This window comes from Typopeltis vanoorti, chromosome 6 (genome assembly GCF_054136105.1).
Source record: "Typopeltis vanoorti isolate ZY-2024b chromosome 6, IOZ_Tvanoo_1.0, whole genome shotgun sequence".
Lineage (NCBI taxonomy): Eukaryota > Metazoa > Arthropoda > Arachnida > Uropygi > Thelyphonidae > Typopeltis > Typopeltis vanoorti.
This window is the reverse complement of record NC_143554.1, coordinates 70,969,492-70,995,310: the sequence shown is the minus strand read 5'-3', so window position 1 is coordinate 70,995,310 and position 25,819 is coordinate 70,969,492. Positions and strand designations below refer to the sequence as shown.

The window sequence follows — 25,819 nt, the reverse complement described above, 5'->3', positions numbered from 1 at the left end:
CCCTTCTCATAGCCATTTCACCCGGACACAGCTGCAATGACTTGGGAACATCATATTCTTCCAAATTATATCAGCTACAAACACATGACACAAAGCACTTTGCCCATGGGGGGATGTTCTTCTTTCCAAGCAGTGTGAATTATGTTAGGTCATATTTAACTAACAATAGAGATGTAAAAAATACAATTTTTATGGCTATTTAGCCTATTTCTGTTTAGGAGTGTCCCTTTATAATGTCATTGGCTTTTTACTCAAATTTTAGGGCATTACCAAAGTTTTATATGGACAGATATATGAAGAATATATAGGAAAAAAACCAGACATAACTTTGTGGGATGTTGCTAGCTGTCTTCTTTTTCAGTGGCATCCCAGCGTATGGCAATATACATTCATTGTTGAAGGAAGTATGACCTGAACGGAAGGGGTCGGAAAGTGGGGTTTGAGAGATGTGGAAGAATTACTGAGGTAAGAGGTATGCAAACTTTTTTTTTTTTTTTTTTTTTGAAAAACCAGTTTTTTTTATATTAAAAAAATTTTTAAAGGTGGGCAGAAAATACTTTGGGATGGGGGATCGAACATAGAAATTTTTGGGGAAGGAGAAGGATATTATGGAATAAGATTATAATATCCTTCTCCTTCCCCAAATTATAATCATTATAAAAAATAGGCTAAATAGCCATAAAAATAATATTTACTTAGAGGAGTAACATGAGCATTTTCCCAGAAATAATACCTGTAAAAAATACTACTTAAGACAGTTCAGTTGGAAGTTTATTTTTCTTTCTTTTCTTTAATCATGGCACCAAATAATTGTCGTTTAATTTTTTTAAAATGTAAATTTTGAAAAATACCATCCTGAAAATGAAATTTTATAATACAGCCAAAAGACTTGAAAGACATACTTCTTGATATGAGTCAATGTATATTAATTTCTGATAAATTCTGAGATTTCTTTAAAGCATTTTTATTTTTCATTTTGTTATAAGAGTTAAAAGAAGATCATTATTATAAATACTGTACACAATAATTTTTTGTTCGTTTGTTTATTTAGAGTAAACTATTTGCTATATCCAAACCAGTTTCCCATGGAAGTACAGTGGCCTTAACATCTTTTTGATTCTTTTCTAATTTCTTCAGCAAGTTAAAACCTTTGCGAGGAAATATATAATCATGCACACCCAATTTCAGTGATGGACATAAATCATTACTACCATCTCCTACATATGATGTTCTAGTAAAGTGGATACCTTCAGTCTTTCGAGTTTGCTTGTAAGATTCTAAAATCCAACCTTTACAGATATTACGGGCACATATTGAACACCAGTCCTGAAAGTGAAACTCTTCTAATTGTAAGCATCCATCTGAATCAAAAGATGCCTTGTTTGTAAAGACTTGGTTTATAATTTCTGAAACTCCTGCATTTTGCAGAATGTAATTTATGAACACAGAATTGGCATCTGACAGAATAATAACCTCAAAACTGTGCCTTTTGTGCAAAGTTATCAGTAATTCCTTCATTCCTGAAACTAGTGGAAGTTCTGATAAACATTGAAAATAATCTTCTGCAGTTATTTTATGTTGATGAAGGTAACTAAAGATGCTTCTCATATATGGTGTCCATCCATCAGGATCATCAATGAGTTGTTGTTTTATATGTTGTGGAATTTTATTCTGAGGAACTAATTTGATAATATAAGTATCACTATTGCCATCTACCAGTGTATGATCAAAGTCTATAACCACCAGCTCTTTCTGTATAAGAGACATCTGAAAATAACAATACATACAAATGAAACTAGCTTTAATAAAAAAAAAAAAAAAAAAAAATATATATATATATATATATATATATATATATTTACTTATTTTGAATATTCAGTATTTATATATATATATATATATTATTGATCATAATTTACTTGGTATAAAATGTATATAAAAATGAATTTAAATGACTCTATACTGAGAAAGAAAAGTTTAATGTTAAGGTATCACAGGCAAAGAATTAAAATAACAGAGACATGATAAAATATATTAACAGATCTAGTATAAAACACACAAGTACATTTAAAAACAGGAATGTGTGTTTGAGTTCCAACAGAAGTTGACTATGTGTGTGAGCTGAAACGAGTGCGTCAGTATTGGATAGTGGCAATGTGTGCATCAGAAATATTGTAGCTAAGGCTGTTATTAATATGAGATGAATCAAGAGATATTTCTCTAGATTCAATTATTCTTCTTTCAAGTTCATCATAGCACACATGGATATTAGAAGTTTGTGGCCAGTCTACAAGGTGTTGGCAGCCTTCATCCGAGTTGATAGAGAAGAGAATGTGGCTAGAGAGAGAGCACTGGCCCTGGTTCTGTTGTAGGAAATGTCTCTTTGGTGTTCTTCCATGCATAAAATGATACTCAGTATCCAGGAGTCTATAAGATTTTGTGCGATTGTGGCAAACCATACTATGGCCAGACAGCTAAATCCATCCTTTTACGCATGACTTGAACTACGTTCAGGTGCAAACTTAACTGTTTTGCTTACTTGGGAGAAGAAGTAAAAAAACCAAGTTTATAAAATTACTTGGCATCCTTAATATATATTATCCCCAAGGTAAAAAACTTTTCACATCTTTATCTCATCCAGAGTTCCTTATTCAAAGTAAAAGCGCCTTGTAGCAACTTGTATAGGTAAAGTTGATAAGGCTCTGTATTACTAAAAATCTTGGTATTTCAGGGTCTAGCTACTCACTGAGACCTCAAAAAAGGTTGAAACCGGTCTGGGTAGTGACCCCCCACACCCATAATGTATAACAGTATACATCTTCTAACGAGATGTGTTTTACATTATGGGAAATACTAAGAATAGTGATCAGATCTTTACCCACCTTTACAACGAGTTGCCCTGGTGTTGCACTACCTTTAGACTTGAACTATGTTCAGGCAAACGTAGTTCAAGTCTACACAGTTCAGGCAAACTTAACTGTTTTGCTTACTTGGGAGATGGAGTAAAAAAACCAACTTTATAAAATTACTTGGTATCTTTAATATATATATACACACACACTGAATATTCAAAATAAGTAAATACATTTTTCATTTTATATATATATATATATATATATATATATATATAAAATGTGTGTGTGTGTGATTTTAATGGAAAAACATAATGGAGACACTGACAGTTTAAGCAAGACTGAACTGTAACAGGTAGTAGAAGATATAATAGGAAAACACATGGAGAAACAATGTGCATGGAAGGCTGAATGGAACTTCAGGAATACATGAAATGAACAAATGGATAACAATGATAATGAAATGAAAGACAAGGAAAAGAATGAGAAAGGAGATATTAAGGAGAAGTATAAGTGTGTTATGATCAAAATGATGCAAAGAATTTCAAGGGATCAATGCGTGCTTCAAAAACAAAATGAGAGATTGTGCCTTGAGGAGTGGTGTGTGTGTGTGTGAGAGAGAGAGAGAGAGAGAGAAGGATGATAAAACAGGGATAAAAGAATGGAGGAAGCAAAAGTGTAGAATAGTAGAAAATGATATAGTGATGGATGATTCAACAATTAGAAAGGTGCTAGATTAGATGTACCTAATCCCACTATATTTTTTGGTTAAAATAGTGAAATAATAAAGCAATAATTACATAGGCAACTTACTTGATCCAGTTAGGGTCAAATAAGTGTTTAATGAAGATAAGTTAGCCAGTCTCATACAGAAAGTGATGGCAGGGTTTTCCCCTCCAGGAAACTCATTCTTCATCCGGCAAAACAGGAGAAATGACCAGAAGAACACAAGCACATTCTTATTTTCTTCCTTATAAGAGATTCCTTATTCTGTTCCTGTCTTCTCTAAGACAAGAAGAGAATTAGAAGAAGGGAAGAAACAAAATGCACAGTCATAGAAGCAGCAAAGAAGACTCTTAATTATTATTATGTGACACCTTCAGGGAGTCCAAAGACTCATCGAGGGAGGGCACCTGTTCTACAACTCTGTCTCCATCAACTATTCACCAATTACAACAAAAGAAAGAAAGATTGCAAATGGTTGTCAGAAGATGCTATTCAAATAGCAGAGGAAAGAAGAAAAATGAAACTTCAGAGAAACAAGGAAAGGGTTAGACAACCAAGTGCAAATTTCCAAAGAAAGGCTAGGAAAGATAAGGAAAAAAAACATCTAAAGAAAAGGTGCAAGGAAATTGAAGAAAGCAATATTATGGGTAGAAAAATAAATGATGTTAAAGGGAAGTTTATCCCTAGATTAGGAGTTGTAAGAAGTAATTCAAGTAAATGTCTGATGGAAGAAGAAGCCGTGAAAAAAAGATGGAAAGAGTACATAGAGGATTTGTACAACAAAGATAATACTGAAGGAGAATTTGAAAGGAGAGAATTTGTTGAGGAACCCATGATAATGAAAAACGAAAAGATATCAGGAATTGAACACCTACAAAAGGAAACACTCCTGAAGCTGATGGTGTGTCAGTGGAATTATTGAGAGCAGCTGGGGATGAAGTAGTTAATATATTGACTGAAATTTGTCAACAGGTTAGGAAGAAAATATACTGGCCTAGAGATTGGAAAACATCAGTATTCATCCCAATCCCCCCAAAAATCAAATGTCAGAGATGGTTCTATATTTCTCAAAGAGAATTATAGAACTATTGATTTAATTTCATATGCAAGTAAAGTTATGCTGCAAGTGATACAAAAATAGTTGGAGCTATATGTGAATAGAGAAATGTCACAGGAACAGGCAGGCTTCAGAAGAGGTAGAGAAACTAGAGACCAGATAGTAAACATGAGATGGATTATCGAAAGATCAAGAGAATTTCAGAAGGAAGTATTCATTGTTTTATTGATTATAAGAATGCTTTTGATTGTGTGGATCACACCAGATTGTGGTTGTAATGAGATCAATGGGGATACCTGAACATCTAGTTCTCTTGATAAGAGAGCTGTATGACAACCAAGAAGCTTCAGTAAAAACAGTCTTTGGAGAAACAGACTGTATCAGAGTGAAAAAGAGGTGTGGCAGGGTTATATAATGTTGCCCTACCTTTTTAATATTTATAGTGAATATGTTATGAGAATGCTGATTTAGACAAAGATCCAGTTGGAATTAAGATTGGTGGCAGAAAAATAAATAATTTAAAACATGCAGATGATACAACCCTCACAGCAGAAACTAATGAAGATCTGGGGTGGTTGATTCTATTTGTTAAGATGGAAGGTAACAAAGACTGGATTAATTTAAACATCAGCAAAACAAAAGTGATTGCTTCTGGTAATTTAAATGAGTTTATACTAGAGGGAGATATAGTAGAAATTGTTGAAAGTTATGATTTATTACTGTCCAGAGTCAGAAATGATGGTCAATGTGAAGATGAAATTAAAAGAAGGATAGTCATCGAAAAAAAGCAATGCTAAACCTGACAAAAATTATGAAAGACAAAGGTGCAAATAAGGCCAAAAATGTTAGAATGGTCAAAGCAATGGTATTTCCAATAAGAATGACCAATAAGAAGGTTTTAGAGAATATAAAGACAGAATGCTCCTTGGAGGTGATGATCACTAAACAGAAGTTGCTGTACTTTGGACATATTATGTGAGCTGATGAATCACTTGGAAAAGGCAGTTATGTTGGGGAAGAAGAGGGAGACCACAAAAGAGTTGGATGAATAACATAAAAGAACTTACCAACTTGAACTTACAATTACTGAAAGAAAGGATAAGAGGCCGAGTGGGATCGAGAGCCTCTGTTCACAGGATCACCAAGAGTCAGAAACGACTGAATGGTACATAACAACAACAAGTCTTAGTTGCATTGGATGTATTTTGAACAAAATAACCCAATGAATGCTTCATTGCTGTTACCAAAAATGTCTCACTGGGAGTTGTAATGACTTCTATGTAGTACTGAAATTATCTTCTCTTTAAGCACCCTAACTACTGACTAGAATATATTTTTCTGTCATGCAGAATGTGAACATGAAGTGTCCAGTGGAATTGAAATACCATTGAGATACTAGTGAAATAACATGGATAGGAAGTTTAAGATGGTTGATATATTTCATCTACCATGAGCAGCTAGATGATTAAATAGAATGCTTGGATTATCCTGTGTGACAGGATATCCAAAGCATGGTCTTCTGAAAGTTGTGTTTGTCATGATGATGGTAGCTAATGTAGTTCTTATGTTCTTTGAGGCAGATGTTAACAGATTCTCCTGTTTATTCACAGTGAGCTAAGCTGCAGGCACAGGTAGTCGATACAATACTGAATGTGTTAGAGAGGAGGAATGGATAAGGGTTACTAGTATGATGTGCATTTTAAAAGTCATCATCATCATCATCATCAAATTCCTGCCATGTACCCTCAAGGGGTGTACAGGATATGATAGCACTACATGAAAAATTTACATCATTACTAACTTCCTATCTACAATTTATCTCCAAAACAGTCTGTTACGCGTCAAGACTCCAATATTATATCATCTAAGGCACTTTGTACAGTATCAATCTACCTATATCTTGGTCTTCCTCTGGGTCGTTTTCTTGCCAGCCTGGCAGAGAATACTTGTTTTGCTAATCTTTCCTCGCCCATTCTATTTAAGTGACCATCCCACCTGAAATTAGCTCTGCTAGCACATTCCTGGATAATGACAATGTCAAGTTCTTTACTAATATCCTTGTTTTTAATATGATATTGCCATTGATGCCATCTGTTCACGCCTCTAATCTTTCTCAGGACTCTCATATCTGCGGTCTCTAGTCTTTGGTCAAGTGTTTTACTTCTGACCCAGCTCTCACATCCATAAGTTAAAACTGGTTTGAACACTGTCTTGTATACGACTAATTTCTCTCTTATTCCATATGAATTTATTCAATTGACTTCCTACCATACCAGCTTTGTTGAGTCTGTTGTCTATTTCCATATTTAATTTACCATCTTCACTAAAAATCGTGCTAAGTAGCTGAATTGTTTTACTTGTTCCACAGGTTCTCCGTTCACAGCACAGTTGACAATTTCAACGATTCTGCCTATTGTCTTTGTCTTTTTATTGCTGATCTTCATACCATATCTATTACAACAGTTATTCAATTTAGTCAGGGAATCTTGCAGACTTGAAGCAGATTTATTTAGAAGTATAACATCATCCGCATAAAGCAAAGAGCTGACATTAACATCTCCAATCTTGATATCATGTTTAATACCACTTTCCTTCATAATGTGATCCATATAGATAATGAATAACAGAGGGGATAACGTACATCCTTGTTTCACACCAGATTTAACATTAAATCACCTTCCTGTACTTCCTTCAATTCTAACTGCTGACTTACAACTTAAATAAAGACTAAGTATTGCTTGATATAATGCTTCATTGACACCATATAACTGTAGCGTATTGAATAGCTTCTTTCTTGGCACCTTGTCATATGCCTTTTCCAGATCGACAAAACTTAAATACAGATATTTGTTATAATCCCATGCTTTCTCGACTATTTGTCATAAAGTGAAGATCTGATCCTGACAGCCTCTTTTTGTCCTCAATCCAGCTTGTTCTTCACCAAGTTTTTCTTCCACAATTCTTCTCAACCGTTTCTCAAGTATAATTGCATAAATCTTGCCAGGAACACTCAGGAGGGAAATATCTCTGTAATTCTCACATTCAGTTTTATTTCCCTTTTTATATATGGGTACTATTAGAGCTCTACTCCAATCATCAGGAATTCGTCCCTCTGTCCAGGTTTTCTGAACTATTCAGTGCAGCTACTGTAAAACTTTTATACCACTATGCTTAAGCATTTCTGGTCGCATATCATCTACTCCTGCTGCCTTTCCACATTTCAAGCCTTTGATGGCTTTTTCTATTTCAAGTATGAATATGTATTCCTCACTGTATGCCTGTTGAGTGTTTTTTACCACTATGCTATCACTGCTTGTTTCATTTAGCAGTTTTTCAATGTAATTACTCCATACTTCAAGGATATCTTTTTCTCCCGTTTTCATGTCACCTTTATCATCTCTAACTCCTTTTACAGCACTCTTTCCTCCATTTTTAAGTTTCTTCAACAACCTTCAAAATATTTTGTCACCTTCTTGATATTTACTTTCTATGTTCCTGATAAAGTCCTCCCAAGACTTTTGTTTAGCTAATTTTACACAGTGTTTAGCTTTTTTACATTTGCCTCTACATTCTCTAAGAGCACAAGCTGACTTAATTGCCAGGAACTTTTGATATGCTTTCTTCTTTTCCTTCACTGCCTCTTTAATTTCCTGTGTCCACAATGGAGTTCTGAATTTTCTATCCTTGCAGACAACCTCATTACATGCCTCTCTGGATGAATCAATCAGTGTTTTCTTCAAGGCTTGCCACTGAATCTCCAAGGTTTGGTTGCTGTTCTCAAACTCTTTAATTTTTTCTTCAATAATCTTTCTGTATTTTAGTCTACAGTTCACATCTGAGAGCTGCTCAACTTTTATTCGCTTTAAAACTTTTTTACATGTTATTCTTTTCAATATGAAATTCAGTTTTATCCTGCTCATGAATAAATAGTGATCACTTCCAATTTCAAATCCTCTGGTTTCCTGCACCAGTGGAAAAACATCACTATCAACAATAACATAGTGAATGAGACTTTCTTATTTCTTGCCTCTTCTCTCCATGTGAATTTGTGCACATTTTTATGTTGGAACATGGTGTTAGTAATAACCAGTCCATGTCCTAAGCAGAAATCCAACAGGCATTTGCCATTATCATTAGCTTTGCTCTTTTCTCCAAATTTTCCGAAAATATTTTTGTATGTCTGATAATCATTTCCTACTCTGCTATTTAGATCCCCCAACAAGGACCAACTTTTCATTTTTCATTGTGTCAGTTGCTTTCTCTGAAGCATCAAAAAATTCCTCTACTTCTACCTTAGTAGAACCTTCTGTGGGACCATAGGCACAAATAAGTCTCATTGTCCAGTTCACCATTCTCATTTGCCCACATCACTCTACTTGAGACTGCCTGCCATTCAAGAAGATTAGCCTAGTATTTAGTGTTGAATACTATGGCTACTCCTTCTTTTCTTTGATTGTCATTGCCTGAATATAACATTTTGTATTTATTGCTCAGAAAGATCTCACCAGTTTTTGTCTTTTTTGTTTCAGTCACCCCTATAATGTCAATCTGGTACTTATCTAATTTCTCAGCTAGCTCAATTTCTTTGCCATTCAGGCTTCTTATGTTGATAGTACGATCTTTAACTCTGGTGATGTTGAGTTAGGGTGTGTTTTCAGATTTGTTCCAGTAGCTGACTTTTCGCTGTTCACCCGGGTTCCCTGGCGAAAACAACGGGGGCCTTATTTAACCAGGCGACGCCCCAGCCGGCATGAAATTTTGTCATGTTGTACCATCATTTTGTATTTTGGTTTAACCAATAAGAATACAATTTGGTCGGCTAAATTCCAAATTGCCAGCCCATCCTCATTTGTTCAGTATCCAGGTAGATACCCAACAGGGTGCACCACGAGAAGGTGAGGATTGGACATTAAGTCAGAAGCCCTGGTCGGTTCTCTGCATTCCTTTTAAAGGCTATGTGGAGGTCTCCTCTCAGTTATATAGCTTTGACCCTTAAGCATCCCATTTTAAAAGTGGTATGAAGATTAAATTCATTTACCATTTATCATTTTAAAAGTGGTGTGAAGATTAAATTCGTTTACCATTTATCAATTACCAATTTTGAAAAAAAAACAAGCCATAAACACATGGCTCATTTTTTCAAAATTTTCCATGTAAAAATTGGCAAGAAGGGGTGAGGGGAGGAAATCCATAGTGTTTTATCATAGATTCAGCAACCCCCCCCCCCCCTCAAACCTTCTATGTGGCTAAGATATGTAGATAATGTGTTCTCTATCTGGATGCAGGAAATGAATACACAATAGAATACTTAGGCTTTGCAAAGACTTTTGATAGATTACTGCATAAGTTGATAGTCAAACTAGAGCAGATAGAGTTGGATATTAAACTAGTGCATTGGAATTGCAATTGGCTATCTGATAGGTATCAGCAAGTTGAGTATGGGGGAGCAATATCCCAGAAGAGGAAAGTCAGTAGTGGTGTGCCCCAGGAGTCTAGTTTAGGACCATTGCTGTTTAACCTATATATTAATGATATTGGGAGAGTTTGGATGGGGGATATTCAATTGTTTGCAGATGATGCAAAGTTGGGATGAACTATGAGGAGTAGAACAGACGTTGAAGAGATTGAGTGAATGGACACGGGAGTGGGGATGCTAATTCAATGTTGCAAAATGGAAGGTTTTAAAATTTGGGAAACAAAGATGGGATGTAGAATTTATGCTTAGTGGGGATATATTGTTGGAAGTGGAGGAAACAAAAGATCTTAGGGTGATGGTGGATAAGGATATAAAATTTAGAAGACAACAAATTCTGGGAATGATGCAGAGGACACTGACTTGCAGAAGTAAGGAGATTCTTGTTCCATTGTATAAGGCACTGATTATGCCACACATAGACTACTTTGCACAAATTTGGTCACCTGGTTTTGAAAAGGAAGAAGAGATGTTGAGGAAGGTCCAGAAGTGACTCACTAAGGTAGTCTCTTATCTCTGGAATGTTGAATATGAGGAAAGGTTGATTGGTATGTAGCTTCCTGTCATCTCTTATAAAGAGAATAAGAACTTCTCTCTTTTGTCATCCCCCCCTCCCACTTTCTCTCCCAGCAGAAGGGTGACCAAATTCTTCCAGGTTTCCTTGTAAGAACTAAGGCTACCAAATTCACTATTTATTTCTTCTTATTATAAAATAAAACTACACAAGGAATGCTGAATTACTGAAACTTGCAGATGCCCTGCATCATAATATATATCATCATAAGACCTGAGTTGTTAAAAGTATCTGCAATCTGATATACCTTGCCTTCAGATAACAAAGCAGAAGTTTAGTCTTTCAAAATAGATAAGAAACTAACGGTTCTTGTCTGGTGTAAAACTATACATCACTACTATTCTAAGTAGGAAAAAACACTCCACCAAAAGAGATAATGCAATTTTTTTTCTCTAAAAACTTTATGTTAATGTATTGCTACTATTATCAGCGAGTTTTTTAATTTTTTTTAATTTTTATATCAATTCCTCACCATAGCCACACACTAAAGGTTGCAAAACCTATAGCATATCAGTATTCTGTGTAGGCAAGTGGTCAAGATGAAACTTCTTCTACATATTCTGATCAGCTGGAGGTTTAGTTTCTATAAGACTTAAAGAAACTGTTAATAAGATAAATGTTTATCTTACTAACAGTTTACAATTATTTATAAGCATTACAATACCAAGAAATATACATGAAATAATGCCAATATTACTATTACTATTACTACGGGCAACTCCAGGGAGTCATTGGACTCATCGAGGGAGGCCCCAAATCATATTCATCACAACTATTTGACATTCATACAGTATCTATCATACCTCGCCTTAAACTCATTCACTGTCACAGCATCCACCACAGACTCAGGGAGCGCATTCCACTCATTCACTACTCTAAAAGTAAAGAACCCAGCTCTAACACCTTTACTAACCACACTTTTGCCCAGTTTCCATGGATGTCCCCTAGTCCTCCCACAACCAGCCCTGTTCTCAAAAATATCTTCTGAATTAATTTTATAGAAACCCTTCAGTAATTTGAATGTCTCAATCATATCTCCCCTCCTCCGCCTATCAACCAATTTTTGCAACCCACAAATCCTCAACCTGTTCTCATACGGTTCATTCCACAGACCTGCTATCATCTTGGTCACTCGCCTCTGGATCCTCTCCACCTCCTCCCCATCGAGAAGAAACCTAGGTGACCAAATCTGAGCACAGTAGTCTAGATGGGGTCTTATCAAGGCTCGATACAGAGGAACAATAACCTGCTTGTCTCTGCTTGTCATCGTATTCTTCAGCAACCAAGTGATTTGATGAGCTGTTTTGGTCACTTTTGCAATGTGTCCCCTAAATTTCAATTCCTTATCTACCTCAAATATCTACCTTATCTACCAAAAATATCCTCAAAAAAATTCCCCCAACAGGATATAATCATTTTATTAGGCAATTTCAATGCAAAAATTGCTAAAGAAGAAATATATATAAAAAAACAATTATTGGAAACCAAAGCCTTCATGAAGAGACAAATTTTAATGGAGAAAGATTAATTAATTTGGTCACATCCAGAAATTTGATAATAAGTAGCACTATGTTTATGAGGAAGGATATACACAAATAAACATGGAAATCTCCTGATGGTTACACATTCAATCAAACAGAACATATCATAATCAGTAAAACAAATAGGAATTGCATTCAAAATATCTAGAGCTTCAAAGGAGATGAGTGTGATAGTGATCATTTTCTAATTGGTGCTGTTCTTAAAGTTAACACAAACAGTAAATATTTTTCAGTACATGCAAATCACCTGACATAAAATATTAATGAACTAGATAGAAAAGAAAAGAAAGTATGAATGTGAGTTAAAACAGAAGTTGAAAAATATGCAATGAGAGAGAATGAAAATAATGAAAACATCTGGAATTGTATCAAGGATAGCATAAAAGTAACAGCCGAAAACTCAAGTGAAATTCAAAGTAAAACACAGCCTAAAAAAACAGTTCAATGAAGAATGTGAAATGGCAGTAACAAAAAGAAAAAAGATAGGACTTGGCTTAATAACCCAATTGATATTCATGCTGCTCAGAAATACAAAGAGAGCAGCAAGGAAGCCAATAAAATAATCAGACAACAGAAGAGAAAATTTTTACATGAACAGATTGAAGAAATCCAAAAATACTTGACAGTAAATAATCCTAGAAAATTTTTCCATGAAATTAAAAACAAAAAAACAGACCCACATGTGAAAACAACAGCAATGGACAAATATTAGTGGCTAGAGATGAAATAGCAAACGTGGAGAGAGAGTATTTTAACAAATTCTTAAATTGTGATGAACCTGCTGAGTCTTTAAACAGGATACTTATACTTGTCATCCAAAAATAATTAAACCTTCACTAGCTGAAGTAGAGGAAAGTATAAAGCAGCTCAAAGACAACAAGGCACTAGGTACTGATGGAATAGTAGAAATATGAGGGTAATGAATTAACCACTCATATACAAAAGGTGGTAAATTTAATTCCAGATGGGGAAAAAGAAGAGATACCCTAAGAATTGTTAATCACTCCCTTATATAAAAAGGGAAATAAAAATGAACATGAAATCACAGAAGAATATTGTTACTGTCAACAGGCTATAAAATTTTATCTTCTTCTTCTCACTTCCATCATCTATGTGAATGATGATGAGGCCAAATGAACTCTTTCCACTTCTGTCTGTCGAAACAATTCTGTCCAGTTTTGTGTCGCTTGTTGTGATTTGGTTTTCAGGTCCTCTTTTATTTTGTCTATCCATCTAATTCTGGGCAGTCCTTTGGATCTTTTACCTTCCATCGTTGTATTCAGGGCTTTAGATGGTAGTCTTTCTGTTCCCATTCTCGTCAAATGGCCATACCATCGCAGTTTTCTTTCTTGGATTTTGTCTATTATTGTTATTCTTGTTTTAGTCGTTTCCTTATGTCTTCGTTTCTTAGTCAATCCAGCAGAGATACTCCAAATAATCTTCTTAGCCAACCCATTTCAGTAACTAATAATTTTTTCTTTCAGCCTTTTTGAGATTCCAGCATTCACTTCCATAGAGGAGTATTGGGAGGACCATTGTTTCATAGATATTTACTTTTGTTACTTGTTCGATGTCTCTTGACTTCCATATTTTATTATATCGTTCAAAAGTTTGGGATGCTTGACTGATTTGTCTGTTTATATCTTTTATAATTTCACCATTGTACTCAATAACTCCTTCGAGGTAGGTGAAGTTTTCTACCTGCTCTAGATTCTTACTATCAATTTCAATTTTCATATTGGTGCTTCTTTTTCCTATTTGCATAATTTTTGTTTTGTGTATATTTATGTTTAATCCAGATTTTATACACTCCTTTATTTTATCAGAAATTCACTGTAGATTTTCTTCTGTGCTTGCAAGTAATGCAATGTCGTCTACAAATTTTAAATTTGTCACATTTTTCCCATATATTTTGATTCCAGAGTCTTCATTGTTTAAGGCCTTATTGGTTACTTCTTCCAGTGTGAGATTGAACAGGTCTGGTGACAGATTGCATCCTTGTCTTACTCCGCTCTCTGTGTGGAACCAGTTGGTTAAGGTGTCCTCCATTCGTACTGCACTTTCAGATTTCTCATATACATTCTTTATTATTCTTATGGTTTTGTTGGGAATTCCAAATTCTGCCATAGTTCTCTTCTACAGATTGAATCAAATGTCAGATGAAAGTCTATGAAATTTATGTAGCAACTTTGGTGGTACTCTAGTGTCTTTTCTATTAGCTGTCTTAAGGTGAATAGTTGATCAATTGTGCTTCGCCCTGGTCTGAAACCAGTTTGTTCTTCTCCTAGTGCCAGTTCTATATATGGCTTAATATGTTTTTGGTGTACTTTCGTAAAAACCTTACTTGGAATACTGAGGAGGCTAATGCCTTTGTAATTATTGCATTCTGTTTTATCTCCTTTTTTGTATATAGGAGTTATGACTGATTTGGTCCAATACTTCAAATGTAGTACTGGACCAAATGGATAATAGTTCCAATACTTCAAAGATTTATTACATAAATCTTTGAAGTATTCTTCCCATCTGGCTCTTCTTTTTGTTTTACTTTCAATTAGTTGTCCCTCTTGGTTTTTGATCATTATAATTTTTGTTGTCCGTGTCTTACTAATTTGGTCTATTTGTTTATATAATCCATGAAGGTTATTTTCTTTTGATAGCTTTTCTGCCATTTTGCATTTTTCTTCTAACCAGTTATTCTTGTCTCTTTTAACTAGTTTTCTAATTTCTCTGGTTAATCTATTATATTCATTTCTGTTATAGTTCTGTTTTAGTTTCATGCTTTTCCTTTGATCGCTTAACCTTTTTACTTCATTTGAGATCCAATCCTTTTTACTTTCTCTTTCTGTGTAACCTATTGTTTTTTCTGCAGAATTTAATATTATTTCCTTTAATTTGCATCAATGTTCTTCGATGTTTATATTCTGTTTTGGTAGTTCCTTCAGGTTTTATCTACGTCTAGTTGATATTTTCTTAGAATATTGTTGTCTTGTAGTTTTTTTACATTTAGTCTCCTTTTGACTCTAAAAGTGCTTCCAGATTTTAACTTTATTCTTAGGTTTGCTTATACTAGCTTATGGTCTGATCCACAATCTGCAGTTTAGGATACTTGATTTCCATCTTTGGTTTAGAATAATATAGTCTATCATTTTCCTGGTTTGTCTGTCTGGTGATATCCATGTCCATTTTCTTTGGGGTTAGCAGTCTTTTGCCACATTCATTGCTTTCTCCATACTCAAACTTTCCAATTACTCTTGGCCAGGTATCCCAGTCTTTGCCTACTTTTGCGTTTAAGTAGGCAAAGATCCCCATTACAATTAGGAGATCTTGACTTGATGTCTACTGTACTGCTTTTTGCAAATCTATATAGAACTCCTCAAAGTCTTCTTCTTATGATGTTGAAGTTGGTGAGTATACTTGAATAATAGTTAGTAATCCGATTGATGTTTTAAATCTTGCTTTAATTATCCTAGGTGAGATATAAAACTCTATTATCCTAGGACAATAGAGAGTTTTGAGCCTTTGGTTTTAATATAAGTGCTACTCCTTCTTGGTGTTTGTTGTCCTCCTTGCCTGAAGTTAAGATTTTGTACTGTCCATGGTGGAATTCTCCTTTTCCAGTCCATCTGGTTTCGCAGAGTCCAATCACGTCCCATCGGTAGTTGTCTAATTCATGCAGTAGTATTTCCAATGCTCCTTCCTGGTGAAGAGTTCTTACATTCCATGTTCCTATGCTTGTTATGTTTTTCCTGTCTATTAGGTGATGTTTTGTTCCAGTGGCATATTTTTTGTCTTCACTATCTTGGTTCCCTAATAGTGGGCGCGACCCTTGTTTGACCGGGTCGAGCCGGCATGTATCTTTAGGTTGGTTAGAGTTCATTCGGTTTCAATGGTTAAGTTTTCGTCAAGTTGACACTTGACGAAAACTTAACCACTCCTTGACCTGAATTCAGCCGCTTTTTTAGTAGATAGTGGAAACTAAAGTTTGAGAGGAAAGAGTCATCCCCTCGGCCTCGAGTTGCTCTAACAGCACTGTGAGGGGGGGGGGGAGTAAGAAGTAAGAGAGAGTAGAGGGAAAGAAGAGTAGAAGACCAGTCTCCAGATATGATATACCAAGTGTATACTGTATGAAGTAAGATCAGGTCTAGCTTGAGTATCTCGGATTTGCCATGCCCGTACTCACCAATGTGAGCCCCTGAGAATAATTTTCACCACTGAAAATTTTATCTAATGTTATACTAAAAAGAATCTTACCTTATACTGAAGAAAATACTGGTGAATATCAAGCAGGATTCTGAAGAAATGGATTGCCAGTTGACCAAATGTCAACTGGCAATCCAGTTGACATTTGGTCAACTGGATTGCGTTGGTCAACTGGATTTCCTAGTATTTTACCCTTAGACAAATACTAGGAAAAAAATAAAATAAAATAAACATGGGAATATAATCTGCAGGACAATATTTTATTTATAGACTTTAGAAAAGCATATGACAGCATACATAGAGAAGGCCTTTTGGAAATATTAGATAAATAGGAATATCCCATAAGATAATACATTTTATCAAAATTTGCACCACTGAGAGCTGAAGCATAGTATTAGCTAATGGAATTATATATGAACCTTTTGATATTAAGACAGGATTGAAGCAAGGAGATGCCCTTTAGTCCATCCTTTTTCATTTAGCATGCATTAGAAAAATGTATTTGAGAAATTATAAAAGAAAATATAAACAGAAGAGTATTTTGGGATATGCAGATGATATATGCCTAGTTGGAGAAAATGCTGGACATTAGAACAACATTTAGAAAACTACAATCGACACGAATAAAACTGAATATTTAATGTATGCAGAAATACAATCAAGGCAAAAATGATCATTTTACCATTGATAATATGAAATTTAAAAGTGCTGCCTCTTTCAAATATCTTGAACTATTGATTACTTGAGATAATAAAATTACAGAAATAAAAGCTAGAATACCTGCCTCCAGTGGATCTTATCATTCATTATATCATTTATTATCTTCCAAAATTCTATAAAGCAGAGTTAAAACAGAAATAAATAGGGAGCAGAAACCTAGAGATCAGACCAAGATGAAAAAGTGTTGCAGATCTTTGAAAATAAAATCCTCAGAAAAGCATATGGACCTGTAAGAGATAACACAACAGGTGAATGGAGGAGAAGAAGAAGACATAATCAAGAACTATATGAACTCTATAGATCCCCACTTCTAGTTGATGAGATTAGAGCATGCAGACTGAGATGACTTGGACATGTGTAAAGAATGGGTAAGGAGAGAATGGCTAAACAAGCATTCACCTGATGGAAGCAACCTAGAGATAGACTGTGGATGCACTGGGAGAATAATATTCATAAAGACTTGGCTGAGATGGGAATGTAAGACTGGAATGAAGGAGCTCATGTACCAACTTCTTTCATTCCTTTCTATCTTGAAATTGTATTGCAATCTTCTTTTGACAAGAAGATTGCAATACCACAGAAATGAGAGTTGCGAGAAAGATCAGGAGAGTGAACAGATGGTATCAGTAACAGTATCATATTAAAAATGATGATATTAAGAAAGAACTTGCCATTTTTTTTTTTTTTAATTGTGTTTTTATTATTATTTTTATTTTAAATAACAAAATTTTAATTATTGCCATTGTTAGCATTCAGGAATGTGTAAGTAGAGCTAATCTTAGGTGGTATGGTCACTTAAACAGAACGAGAGAGAGGAAAGATCAGCAAAACAGATGTTCTTTGCCAGGTTGGCATGAAAAAGACCCATAGGAAGACCAAGATGTAGATGGATTGATACAGTGAAAAGTGCCTTAGAAGACAGAAATATAAGATCTGATAATAATGGAGTCTTGAGAGACTCCATTATTACTGGACTTCACGGACTAAAGAATTCAATCTACGTAATTCTGTAGGAATAATGCCTGCTAAAAAAAGTGGATTTAATTTGGTGGATTAAATGGTGGAGACAGAGAATTGTAGAGTAGGTGCCCTCCCTCAATGAGTCTCTGAACTCCTAGGCATCATGAAATAATAATAATAGCAAAACAATTAAACTGCAAGCAACCTAGCAAACTAGTACAAAAGACAACTTGACCAATGTAATTTTTATTGCTTAAAAAATGCAATGGCTATAATTCCTTGCTTATTAATCATTGCATGTGAGTGTTGGGGAGGGAGGGGAAGAGGAGTAGCAATATGTATGTACCAGTATCAGTCATTTTTGCACTCTTCTTGCTTCTGACCAAGTAAAATCAAGGCTGAAACCATGAGAATGCAAACTGTAAACATTAGCCAAAAAATATTCTAACATGCATCATATCATGCTATTATATGCCACTGATCATACTTGTTTACACCCTCAATTTATTTCTTTACTTAATTTTTTAGCTACTTTGATGGCTTCATTAATCCCTGTGATGGCTTCATTAATCTTATTTCTTGGAAGAACAAAAAAAATTCATTCATAAAAAACTTATTTTATTCTTCTGGTGCCTATACTATATAGTATTATTATCATCAATAACCACAAGCACCTAAGCCCATCATTCCATCTTTTGGTCACTCTAATGTTTCATTCTTGTGGCATTTTTACTTCTTAGGGAAAATTTGTCTATTATTATTATTTTTTTTTTTAATTTATGATACATGTAGTTTGGGAGTAGAACGTTTTACGGATGATGACCGTAGAAAATCTCTGAGGGAGACCAGACTTGAGCAGAATGACTTACTGAAGGTACTACCCCTACTGCTTTTTTTTTTTTTTTTTTACAATAAAATATCTTCGTAAGTTAAAATTAGCATTTATCAAGAGAACTTACAAACAAAATGATTTAAAAGTATTTATTTTAGCCATTAAGTTCATTCTTGATTATTTAAGGCCTCATAGGAAACCTATGAGATGAACCACGGCTTGACAGTTGTAAACATTTAATGATCGGTTACATTTTAGTAAGAGATTATTTGAAGTTATATATATTGTTGCAAGTGGTACAGTATTATGTCATGATCCACTGAATAAAATCAACAAATCCGTTTTGAAAACTCCACGGGAGAGGGGGGGGGGAGTCTATGCTACAGACACCACGTATTTCGATCTCACACATGAACTGTGTCTCTATTTATTTGACAAGTGGATTTTCAAAAAAAAAAAAAAAAAAAAAGAAAAGAAAGAAAAAAGTACAATGAGCCTATGGAGATATAATTCATATCATTTTGGCGGTGTGCGTCGGTGAGGAGGGGCATTATAAATCCAATATTTCGATTTAGAACTGTAGTTCTGCAACCCTTCTTGACTGTATGGGAAGAGGGGGGTTACGAAACATAGTCCACAAAGTAAAAAATGAACCATTACAAATATCCGAACTTACCACATCTCAATAACTATTTTCTAAATCTCCAAATAAACCAGTATTGTCTTTTCTACTAAACAATATTTTTGATTTCTTTTTATCTTATAAACCAAACGAACAATTCTGCATACTTCAAACCCCACAAAATGATGACACAAATAGCACCTAACTTTAAAAAAAAAATTTTAAAAATCCTCTTAAGTCTCACAAAACAAATAATTTGAATGCCACCTTCTGGTTGGAGGACTTTTGAAATTCTTCAAACCGCTTGGAAAATCAATAATGGTTACGCTGCTGTGCTGCATGATTTTTATAAGAACTGAGCTTTCTTTAGATGCTGTATATTTGAAAATGAAAACAATCATTCTGAAAATAATTAGCATTATTACTTTGTTAATAAACTTATATATCATAAGCAACATTATATAAAAAAAACTGGTTTTCATGCGCATTTCGTAAAATGTATTAGCATTACATCGTTTCGTACTCTCACATACACATTACCAAAGGTACTCCTCTGCTCTCTTGAAAGAATTTTATAGGAATTCGATATTTGGAATATTAAATGTTTGCCTGTCTCTTCATCGGTGGCCGCTTATAATTAATTATAGTCTTGGGCTAGCTATCTCAAATTGGCTACCGATGGAGATTGTACTACCCCACTCAGTCTTTAAAGCTATATAGGATTAAAAGGCCTCGTCTTCTCCCTATAAGGGAATAAAAGGCGTTAATTGGTTTTTTTTAAATAGTCTGTAACACTTGATTGTCTAAAGGAAGAAGGTGGCATAGTTTTTAAACTGTATTTTATTTTAAATGGGTAAGCAGCTTAGCTCCATCTTTCATCAAAATTGCAGTTCAGTGCATTTCTGCAGCATTACTATTACTATTATAGCATGCTAGATGCAATCGTCCTAATCCTAAGTATTATCTTTTTGTGTGAATTAGTTTTTGGTGCTAAAATCTGAAGTTATTTTACGTTTTTTTTTAAATATTTATCAGAAGATTGATTAACTTGAATGTTGTTCTAAATTGACCTAGAAAAGTTTACCTACTTGGCGAATAGAATCGAATTAATGACTCCATTAAATAAATAAAATATCTGCTAATATATTTTATTCTTCAAAGACAGAATACGAAGTCATTTAGCCCTAACTAACTTTCTGGAAACTGAAGAAGCAACCAATTTTCAACCTTAGACAATCACTGATAGATAGATCAACATTATGGATAATTTATTGACATCCAGTGAAGAGAGTACAAAAGACAACTATCGCCATACTTTGTCTCTTGATCTTGACACCATATATTATTATATAAACTAGTGTTAGTTTTATTGTCTTTTTTTTTTTTTTTGAGAGGCAGTATGAAAAAACCGAGTTTCCAGAGAGAGAGAGAGAGAGAGAGAGAGAGAGAGAGCTCCTTACCTGCTTGTGTCAGGGATCGACTAACTGGGGTAGAATCGAACTTCGAATGGTCTTGCTACGGACGGCTTAGCGCTATGAATGCAAACCCTTTAAGACAGTGCTACAAAGAGTGGTCTTCTTTGTCTTTCGTCAGCCTTCTTTGGTTGATTTAGTGCCTTGGAGTTGCCATGAGCCGGTGGCGTAGCTGGCGGGGGGGGGCGGACCTCCCCGGGCGGTACTTTGAACCTTTTTGAACTTTTACAGTTATATTCTAAAATGAGTCTCGAGAACTCATTTCCAAATGTTGTAATACTACTGCGAATTTTCCTCACAATTGCTGCAAGTGTTGCTAGTTGTGAGAGGAGTTCTTCTAAAAATTGATTCAGAATTACTATATTACTATGAAATAGACTTCGCCAATGTCATCGACAATTTTGATAAGAGAAAAGCAAAAAACATAGCATTTTAGAATGTTGAAATTAAAGTTTTACTTAAAAAATAAACATAGTGTTTTAATTTATTTCCCTATACGTCGTTTTGACTTTTTGTAGTATTTTTGGTTTGTATTGAGAGGGGGGGGGAAACTCAGGGACCACCCAGGGCAGCAAAAACTCTAGGTACACCACTGCCATGAGCATATAGACACACCAGCTAGAAGCTTAAAATCCTTTCGGTGTATTTTCATTTCCGTTTCCATTGATCTTATTTGAACATGAAAAATTTTGAAAATTTTTGTAAATTATAAAAAAACACTTCATGTTCAGCTGATTTAAATGAAATTTGGTATTTGAGACGAATGCTAAAATGTGTTCAAGAATTAGATTTTTATAAAAAAAAAATAAATAACTTCACGTCTTTTATTTCTTTATTACTTTTGTAGAACAAGGGTACAGTTCACTCTCCACCGATATCCCAGAGGAGATAACTGGCCCAAGACTATGACTAAGTATAAATAGCATCCGACGAAGAGATGCAGCAGGTGTCGCTATTTCGTGGTCCCTAATCTTAACATAGCATATTTCTCTGAAATACGGTCGAATTTCATGAGATTTTGTAACGAAAAACCAGTTTCTGGGAGAAAAAAAAACTCGCTTGGCCGTGCCCAGGAATGACTAATTCTGGAAAGAGTTGAAAAGGCGGCAGAAAAAAAATCTTCTACTCGGTGATTAGATTCGAACTACGTATGGATTTCGTCTGGCGGCTTGATGCTATAAATACAAACGCCACTTCTGCAGGCTACACATGCATTTATGAATTTATTATAGCTGTAATTTTTAGACAAAACGATTCGAAATGATAATAATAATTCCATTATTATTATCATTAAATTATTCATCCAAAGCGGAAACTCTGGCGAGGATATTGAATAAAATTTATGTTTAGGATTTGTTCAATATTTCGACTACAGTTTGTTGAGTTCTGAATTTTTTTCCCTCTGCACTTGGCCGCTTGAAGTTAGACCTAGGTTCTAGTCTAGTCGCTGACTGGAGGAACTTTTTCTAAGCCAATCTTCGACCGGTTCCTTAGTCGATCTTTGGCACAGGAAAGCGGGTTTTTCCTCCCGGAAACTCGGGTTTTTCGTCCCGTAAACTCAAGAAAATCGACCGTAGTACCCACATTATTTCAGACAGTGACATATCTTGTTAGGGTTAGGTACCAAGAGATGGCAGCACTTGTTTGCCAGCCTCTTCATCGGTGGCTGCTATAATTAGTGATAGACATGGGCCAGCTATCTCTGATTGGCTACCGGTGGAGATTGAACTGCCCACTCAGTCTCCAAAAGCTAGATAGGGTATGAAGGCCTCGCCTACTCCCTATTAGGGAATAAAAGGCGTTAGTTGATTTTTTTTTGAATTTTTTTTCCATTCATAACATTTGTAGAATTAAAATATTTAAAGAGCTGTAAAACTAGAAGAAAAAGAAGATTTAAAATCCTATAATTTCTTCCAAGTTCCAGTAAAAAGAAGCATTATTTTAAAATGAAACTTTATTAGTTTTAATTTCTCTGCTATTTTAACTTCTATACTACTGGAGAGTTGTTAGATTTTGTTGGAAGGCTGAATAGCATTATGACATGAAAGTGGCCGAAACTTCCGAAGTGAGTTCCAAAGAATATTTTTTCTTTGGAAAAAAATCTCGCTGGTATGAAGATAACAGAATCTGAATAAATAGTTCAATTTCTGAGTGATTATTTTGTGAAGGTTTACTATGATGAATACACAGTAGTAACTGATAAAAAAAAGGCATGGATATTCTTTTTTTATGGACATGCCAGCCTGGCTGACCAAGTGGTTAGCATAACCGCTCTCCAGCCAAAAGGCTGCGGGTTCGAATCCAGCCTTGAGTATGGATGTTTGTGATTGTCTATGCAAATACTAGTGGTAGTGGTAGTCGGCAAAAGATGGCGTTGGTGTAGTTGCGGTCAGTTGGTGGATTGTGAGTGGTGGAGACAGAGTATTAGAATAGATGCCCTCCCTCGATTAGTCTTTGGACTCCCTGGAGGTGACAAATAATAATAATAATAATAATAATAATAATAATATGATCTTTGAAGTAAGCGAACTGGAGGTGCTTGAGACAGTAAAAAATCTCAATGGGAATTCTTCCATAGGATTAGATGGGATTCGGCACGGATGTTAAGTGAATATGAAGGAAATTGGCCTCACACTTGAATGGGATTTTTAATTTAAGTCTCAGTCCAGGAAGTGTTCCAAGAGCATAGAAGGAAGACAGGCATGATAGTTATTTTCTGTATTGCATAAAGGTGAGTCCAAAACAGAAGTTAAAAATTAAAGACCCGTTGCTATCTTGGGAGTGGTGATTAAAGTTTGGTAGAAGTTGGTGAAAGACAGAATTCAAGATTTCACGGATATTATTATTATTATTATTATTACCACGGGCTACTCCAGGAGTCCTTAGACTCATCGAGGGAGGCCCTAAACATCATGTTCACACAGCTGTTCAACATTCTCACAGTATCTATCATACCTTGCCTTGAACTCGCTCACTGTAATAGCACCCACAACAGACTCTGGCAACTTATTCCACTCATTTACCACTCTAAAAGTAAAGAACCCAGCTCTAACACCCCTGCTAACCACGCTCTTGCCCAGCTTCCATGGGTGTCCCCTAGTTCTCCCACCACCAGTCCTGATCTCAAAAATATCATCTGAATTAATCCTATAGAATCCTTTTAGCAATTTGAATGTCTCAATCATATCTCCCCTTTTTCGCCTATCAACTAGTTTCTGCAACCCACAAATCTTCAACCTGTTCTCATATGGTTCATTCCATAGACCTGCTATCATCTTAGTCACTCGCCTCTGGATCCTCTCAACCTCCTCCCGATCAAGAAGGAACCGAGGTGACCAAATCTGGGCACAGTAGTCGAGATGAGGTCTTATCAGGGCTCGGTACAGAGGTACAATAACTTGTTTTTCTCTGCTCGTCAAGGTATTTTTCAACAACCAAGTGAGTTGATGAGCTGATTTAGCTACTTTTGCAATGTGCCCCCTAAACTTCATCTCCCTATCCACCAACACTCCCAAGTCCCTGGCCTCATCAATCTCTTGGAGTACAGTTCCACCAATGTGGTATACTGCTGCTAATCTTTTCACTCCGAAATGCATAACCTTACATTTTGTCACATTAAATTGACATCCATTCTCCTTAGTCCAGAACTCCAATCTATCTAAGTCATCTTGCAAGACTTTGACATCTTCTGCATTCACTATCGCCCTACCCAACTTTGCATCATCAGCGAACAAATGAACTGTCCCACTTAGACCATTCCCTATATCGTTAATGAACAGATTAAACAGCAGTGGTCCAAGAACAGAACCCTGTGGCACACCACTAGTCACAGGCCGTTTTTTGAACTCTACTCCTGAATAAACTACTCTTTGATATCTCTCCATCAACCACCCAGCTATCCATCTCACCAACCCTATATCCATTCCCATATGTTGTAGTTTACGGATTAGAATTCCATGTGGTATCCTGTCAAACGCCTTTGCCAGGTCCAGCAGTATCACTGTAAACCCATTTCCCTTATCCAGTTCAGCCGTCACCTTGTTATAAAACTTGAGCAAGTTACTGAGGCATGATCTACCCTTCACAAAGCCATGCTGTCCTTTGTACAGTATCTCATTTTCATCAATCCATTCCTGTATTTTTCCCTTGACTACTTTCTCCAAGACCTTGACAACGACTCCTGATATGCTGATCGGTCGGTAATTTGCAACCATAGTCTTGGATCCTCCTTTATGCAGTGGAACTATTTTCCCCTCTTTCCACGCCTTCGGGACTAAGCCAGACCTGAGACTCAGATTAAACAACATGGTCAAGGGCACTGATAATTCATTAGCCGCTTCATGCAAGACCCGTGCCGGTATACCATCCAATCCCACAGATGTATTCACTTTAAGGTTCTGTAATAGACTATTCACCTCCACTTCATTCATCACAATTCCCGTATAAACTAATGGTTCCTTCATTTTTTCAACGTCACCACCTGGATGATATACTTTTGCAAAGTGCGCGCTCAGTATCTCCACTATATCGACTGGTTCAGTGAACTCTTTACCATCGTCATTCCTTAAAATCATTTTGCCATGTACAGTTTTTTTCTTGCTTGCAGCATATTGAAAGAACAGTTTGGGATTCTCTTTTGCTTGCATAGCTAGTTTCCTTTCATAATCGGCTTTTGCTGTTTTTACCACACTCGTTACCCTTCTAGCCTGTACTTTATACCGTTCGTGTGCCTGCAGGTCACCACTTTCTTTAAATTCCCTCCATAGTTGTTTCTTTTTTTGCAGCTCAAG

General features: G+C 35.4%; 1 protein-coding gene across 1 annotated transcript; it reads right to left on the bottom strand.

Annotated features, from left to right (window-relative positions):
• Nucleotides 1-753: 753 nt before the first annotated feature.
• LOC150105528 (putative phosphatase phospho2) lies at nt 754-19,777 on the bottom strand. The gene is made up of 2 exons (XM_090394872.1): nt 19,612-19,777; nt 754-1,767 (listed from the first exon to the last, which is right to left on the bottom strand). Exon 2 carries the CDS (start codon nt 1,765-1,767, stop codon nt 1,048-1,050), a length of 720 nt encoding a protein of 239 aa, XP_090250998.1. The 5' UTR covers nt 19,612-19,777; the 3' UTR covers nt 754-1,047.
• Nucleotides 19,778-25,819: the final 6,042 nt, after the last annotated feature.